At 37.5% G+C, this 6781-nt stretch overlaps 1 protein-coding gene across 4 annotated transcripts; it reads left to right on the top strand.

Moving 5' to 3' along the window:
- The first annotated feature begins 204 nt into the window (after positions 1-204).
- LOC113340155 lies at positions 205-2353 on the top strand. 4 transcript variants are annotated; one of them, XM_026585384.1, is made up of 4 exons: positions 205-481; positions 1312-1405; positions 1562-1824; positions 1995-2353. In XM_026585384.1, the coding sequence occupies exons 1-4, from the start codon at positions 460-462 to the stop codon at positions 2063-2065; spliced, it is 450 nt and encodes a 149-aa protein (XP_026441169.1). In that variant the 5' UTR covers positions 205-459; the 3' UTR covers positions 2066-2353. The 4 variants fall into 4 exon arrangements, with proteins under 4 accessions (XP_026441169.1, XP_026441161.1, XP_026441146.1 ...); XM_026585376.1 differs by having other exon boundaries at positions 1505-1824; XM_026585361.1 differs by having other exon boundaries at positions 1312-1824.
- Positions 2354-6781: the final 4428 nt, after the last annotated feature.

The following is a 6781-nucleotide window of genomic DNA, read 5'->3' as shown; positions in this document are numbered from 1 at the left end:
GAAGTCATCATCACTTCAGAGACTTCAGAAATATGATCAAATTATCTGGCGAAATAAAGACTTTAAGTTCGATTCAGTTCGTATAAAGTCAGTTGTTCGGTTAGGATTTATGTGTGTGTTTCTTTTTCTTTTGTGGAGGTTTTGGTTCTTGTCCCCCTCATTGTTTCCTCGTTTGCGTTTTTAATGATGAATTCTTCTTGGAGGTTGCTGAAAGTATTTTCTTTGTTAGATTTCTTGATTTCTAACTTGTCAAGTTCAATTCTTAAGCCACATGAAACTATTGATAAACTACTCATTTTCCTGGATCATTATGATTTGTATAGTCAGATTTCTTATTCCTTACTTGTCCTCTGCGTAGAACTTCAGGAGAATGAGAGAAAGTTGTGTTTTTTGGAACCATCTGCCAGTGCTTTAGCCAAAGGGGAAAATTGAGGGGATTGCCTGCCTACACTGGCATCCATGGAAAATCACTTTGCCACAAGTAAGTAAAGTTTCTTATTTGTTGTCTTATTAAAAAATAGTACGTACGACTATCTTATGCAGGAGGGAAGTTATCATTCGCTATACTTGCATTGGAATAGCTATTCTAACACATTTTTGAATCTGTCAGTGAATTTGCACAAAACCTTGATTATGATGGACAAACAGTTTCTTTCTAAATCTTCTAACCTGTCATGTCTATGGCGATTTTTGCTATCAGGATCGCCTCACTTTATTGGCTTGGCTTAGCTTGTGTAGAATCACAGTAAGCATCGTGTAAAACTTTAACATACCATAGATTATTATTTTAAATGATAGCTGAAACTAGAGAATGATAATCAATTTTGCATAGCATTGTTGGGCATGTAGTAAATAAACAAAGGGCTAACGGGTCAAATCAAGCAAAAATCATTAGACTTGATTTTTTATTCTCAGTTCATACTAAAATCAACTATCATTTCATTGATTTGTTCAAAATAAAAATAAAATAACTGTTGATTTGTTCAACATAAAATAAAATAGCTACTAGTCAACATATGTAAGCAGTGACTAGTCTGAAACAACTCATTCAACGTTTACAAAAATATAAATTTAGTTACATCTCTGCTCTCGATCTATCAATGTCAAAAAAGAAGGATGCAAAGATCTGGATGAACATCAAAAGAACTAATTTTCATTAGAAAAGAAGACAGCGGTATTAGTTCTTTTGTGAATCGTGCGACAAGTTTTAAAACTTGTTTATAAGTTAGTTCTGTCTCTTTGGTGTCATCTTGTTAAGGAATAACATCTTGTGGCCGTACTAGATAAAAAATCTTCCTTGGCTATTTTCAGACGAAGAAGCAGATCTTCTACTAGGTGAATACACGGAGGCGAGAATCATCAACAAACCGGAGGCACCAGTTATGGGCACCAATTACAATTACAGGTATACCCCATTTCAGTTTTTCCAGATTACAATTTATAATGATGGATCTCATAAAAGGAACACACATACTGGACGTATGTTTACGGTATGGCTGCACAGGGTTGTTGGGGATGATACATTTATGTCTGATCAGCAAAGCATTAGTGTGGCCCGCAGAGTTACATCGACGGAGCCAGAGATTGAGGCTGTGTTAGTTGAGGAGAAGCGTATCAGAACTGCAAGTTCCCTAAAAGAAGCCAGGATAGTGGTTGACATCAAAGAGCCAGAGAAGGCTAGGGAAAAGTTGGTTGATGGCGGTACATCAATTTCAAAGAAACATGCTCGTACATCACTTTCAGAAATTGAGGCCATACTAGCTAAGACTCAGCCGTGCAAGCTTCCTCTATTCACGGAGCCCCAGCAATTCTACGCCAACCAAGGTAGAGCTTCTGCTCTGTTCATTTTGATGGCTCTAGCATGTCTTGCCAGGAATTTGGCAGCACTGCTGCAATTATTTTCCCTTGTAATGATGTATTTTTTACCATATACATATATATAAGATGATGAAAATCAAAATGGATCTTATTCTAATGCTACATTTTACACACAGGGGTATTAGTTCGGCTCCGGCGCTGGCTGTGGATTCTGCTTGGTAGGTGGTGCCAAGTCTTTCAGATATAGCCTTCTGCGATGTATGTGAAGCTTTTTGCAAGGGGAATGCTAGTGGATTTGGTTTTGTGAACTACAGTGGCGATAATTTTTCTTATAGGCTTTTTGGGTTTGCAAAAACCTGCAATTGTTGCCAATGAAGCAGCACCACCGGTCCACCACTACTACCAGAGAGGAGGCACTGCAGAATTGATGTTTGACATTGTATCGCAGCTACCGTTTAATGATCAATGATTTGGGTTTTTCAGTTTGTTTTACCCGCTAAGGGTATCATTTTGTCCATGTTAATTTTGCTTTTCAGCGCCCCATTAAGGTTGTGTACCAAGTCCTGGATTAATTTCTCTTAAGCTGGTTTACTGGGTTTATAAACTTTTAGGACTATACTTGTCTGAATCAATAGAAGGAATGAGAGTCATACATGATATTCGGTTCAGTTGTCACATTGTTAGAAAAGGGGTTACTAGCCTAATAGGGATGGCTTCCAATTAAGTTGATCGTGGCACTGTCACCTGCCTGCCTCTATCAAATGTCACGACTCGCGATAAAATTTTCTGGGAGAAGATATATAGATAATCGGCTGTAAATTACTCAAACAAACTCAAAAACAGAGCATTCAGCGGTAGAAAGTAACAAAAACAGAAAAAGTTTGGCGGTCCATCAAATTGTACCCACTCTCTTGCTACCGTAGGTTGTCTGCAAAATTGGTGCCTGATAAATGCGTTAATTTGGTCAATTTTGGATTCCCTATTTGTTTGAATCGCCTTGATGCGCTTTTATCAAAAATAAAAAGATTATCAACATCGCCATTGATTAAAATAACAATCCATAAAGTTTATAAACACAATAAACCAGCTTAAGAGGGAATTTCACCCAGGACTTCGGACACAACTCTTTAACGGGAGAGCTGAAATACGAAATTAACACAAACAAAACAATACCCTTAGCGGGTAAAACAAACTAAAAGACACAAATCATTCATCATTAAACACTAGCTGCGATACTATTTCTAACATCGTTCTTGTAGTGCCTCTTCTCTGGTAGTGGTGGTGTTGCTTGCTTCATTGACAACAACGGCAGATCTTTATAGACCCAATTATTCTAGAAAAAATATCAATGCCGCTGCAACTCACAAAAAAAAATTCCACTAGCATTCTCATTGCAAAAAGCTTCACATACATCACAGGAGGCTACACCCGAAAGACTTGCCAGCTCCACACTGCAGATAAAACTCCCAACCGGAGATGAACTAACATCCCTGAGTATATACATGCGAAAATTTAGCATCAGGATAAGATCGATCTTCATATTCATCATCTTATATGTAATATATATAGTAAAACTTACATGATTATAGGGAAGAAATTATTGCAGAAGTGCTGTCAAATTCTTCTGGCCGGACATGTTAACCTTACGTATTAAATTTTGTCCAACAGGTTTAAATATCTGGGTCCGTAACAATTAAGTACAGTTCATGGTCCATACACCAACAAGACCAGAAGGAGAACACGTCTCCGTGTTGTCAGAAAAAATAAATAAAATTACCCTACAAGCACTATCACAACTACTAGCACTATTACAGCTCCCATTTTTGGTTAGGTCAATTATGCCACTTCTCAGCCTTATTCAGTAGGCCTTATCTTGGCAGCTCTCATCCAGCTCCTCGCCCCCCCTTTTTTTTTGCTGAATTACTATATAAGGATTTTTTTTTTTTCTGTATGTTCATTCATTTGTTTCAATATCTGTGTCTCTCTATTTCTCAAAGACGGTATATATGGTCATGGATTACTTATCAGGTCATGTCCGCTTATGGAGGCTTAAGAAAACATATGGTAGCCCTCTCAGGTCAAGTGATTTCTCATATGAAACGGAATTCGAAGATTATCTCACTCTGGTAGGTCACGCATTTCCATGGAAGAAGAGCGACTTCGAAGCTTTTGCTTCTTTTATATATAGAAACGACTTATTGGTAAACTGTCAAGGTTTGGTGCTTCCATAACGTATCCTCGGGATAGAGATAATAACGACAAACCGGATCAGGGCAGTAAACATGCCTCACTATGGTCTATCTGTTACATCGGTTCCATTCCGAGAAGTTAAATACTTTGGAGGAGGGACTGCTCCTGTTGATTTGAGTCCTAAGGAGAATGAACTAGCCATGAATTTGGCTGCATGTACCGAAGAACGAGATCGGGAGAAGGCTGCGAGAGAAGCTCTGGCGATAAAAAGCTGCCCACGATTTCCAATCTCAAATCAAAAAACTACTTATTCAACCAGAAAAACATGTGATCAGTCAATATCATTGGTGTCGGCATAGAATCAAATTGGTCACAACTTGTATCGAATATCGTCTTTTTCTTTGTTTTTAATTTTGTGTTTGCTTGGGTTCTATTAGTAGCGAGTAAAGCATGTTGGATTTGATGGTCATACGTACGAGTTTGGAAGCGCTCTAGTCGGATATTAATTGTGATTGTATTCACAGTGTATGTTAAAAAAGGCGTTTCAAGGTGTGAATCTGAGAGCCTGCAAGAAAAGAGGTTGTTGTGGATTCAAATGTGAAATTTCTCCAAACCAGGTTTGAGATATTAATTTCTCTTAGACAGCAAAACAATATTTTTTTTCTGGGTAACAAAACGCGGTGTAGCGAGAATTATTGTCTCTGAAATGAGTTATGATTAATTATGATTACTTAATTCTGAAACGATAAAAAGAAAGGGAATTAAAACAAAAGAGAATTCTGTAAGTGCTGCTACCGAAGGAAATATGTATACTCATTTTAATACTTTGTGGATAACCAAAGAAGGTTTCTGAGTGCATAAATGGATGATGTACCCCTTTCTGATTATTATTACCCTTGGAAAGGAAAATGTTTCATTAGCTTTGTTTGTCATAGTGTTTCATTTACTTCTATCTTCTTTTCCGTTTCCTCTACAACCCTCAAACCATAATAAACTAAAGATGATTGTTCAACTTAGTATATTGCAAAACTAGATTTCCATCTTGATCAAAATTTACTCAGAAGAATTCCGTAAGGGGTTAAAGTTTTTAAAAGAAAAAGGTAAAAGCTTAATATATTTTCACAAACCAAACCCATATACAGTAAAAGGCATTGCGTGATGATGGCCAGTAACCTGCTGAGTGACTAGCAGTTGAGGAACACCCATGGCCGCCCTGTCTGTTTTGTCTTAAATTTAAAATGTCTGAACCGTACAGTATATTACTTTGTATTGTTTCATGGGAAGTACATGTTGGCACACTTTGTTTTGCAGGTTTTAGGGCACTAGTTAACAAGTAGTAGTATTTTTTATACGGATCACCATGATTTTGGTTCCTACTTAACACTCGCTTTTATTGGTTCTTTAGTGTCTTTATACCTCATAGTCTTGGTGTTAAGAAAATCTTTCTTATCCTCCATTCACTCCTTTCTCTTTCGACTTCTTGCACAAAACCTCTTTTTCTCTCTTCCCCTAAGCAACTAACAACTATGTCGTGCTGGTTTATTGATCCTGACTTGTTCATGGAGCATTTTAATGGTGGGATCTCTATATAGAGGCTTAAAAACAAAACCGATTCCCATCTTTGTCCAGGTGATTTTAGTCACGTCAATACCTATAGTAATCAGACTGATCATCTATCTTTCGTAGGTCACTCTTTTCCATGGAAGAGGGGTGATTTTGAAGCTTTGATAGCTTTCATCAAGGTTTGGTGATCACCACAACTTTCCCTCGAGAAACAACGTCTTCACACCGCCCCAACATGAATCGAATAGTGAGATTTTGGTCACATGATGTACTCAACTTGGGTCTCTACGGTTACCTGTTTTTCCAGTTCCTTTCCGAGAGGTTCGATATATGAAAGCAGGAGGGTCTGTTCTTGTTGAAAATCCTAAAGAAAATGAATTAGCTGCAAGTTTGGCTGCGTGTACGGAAGAACGAGATCGAGAAAAGGTGGAGAAACAAGCTCTAGCGGTAAAAGTTTCCCGTCTAGAAGCCACGATATCTAATCTGAAATCCGAAAACTACTTGTTCAACCAGAAAAACATCTGAGTTATCCGTTGTGGCACACAAAGGTAAAGCCGTTTCGGTTCCAATCAAGCCATTCCGGTAAATCTTTAATTTACCGATCAGAAAAAAAATCAAGTATATTTGTTGTTTGCATTTCATTTTTCGATTGATTTAGTTCTACTTCTACTCGTAACAATATTAAACTTGGTGGTAATATGTATGAGATTGAAAGCCTCTTTGAACCATGATTAACGAGCTCACTTTAGTTTCTAAGTACTATGGCCTTCATTCAGCTTTTTCTTCTTTTTTTCTTTTTGAGTTTTATTTTTTCTTTTTGCATTTTTATGGATATCGTTTTTTTTTTGGTTGGCCGTTATGGCTTTTTGCATCTTGAACGCCCCTATTTACATCTTCTGGGTGTTCATGCGATTTTGGGGTCTCTAATGGTGGTTAGTATGTATTCTGGCGAGATTTGAGTCCTTTTGAAGAACAGGAACTCTAGGGATTTCTGGGTTTTGTTGAAGATCAAGATCTAGATGATGTCTCTACCTAGATAGTATTTGCGCATATTGCTCATGTCCATTGGGAGTATGTCTTTTTTGGTCGATTAGTTGGACCTTCGGTTCTTGATGGCCTCCAAGCAAGTTGATCACATAAGGCGAATAGATGACACGTATGACTAATAATTGAACTTAACATGAACTAATTATTTTTATTCGGGCTGCCT

The sequence above is a fragment of the Papaver somniferum genome, chromosome 1 (genome assembly GCF_003573695.1).
Source record: "Papaver somniferum cultivar HN1 chromosome 1, ASM357369v1, whole genome shotgun sequence".
Lineage (NCBI taxonomy): Eukaryota > Viridiplantae > Streptophyta > Magnoliopsida > Ranunculales > Papaveraceae > Papaver > Papaver somniferum.
This window is presented reverse-complemented; position numbering and strand designations above follow the sequence as displayed.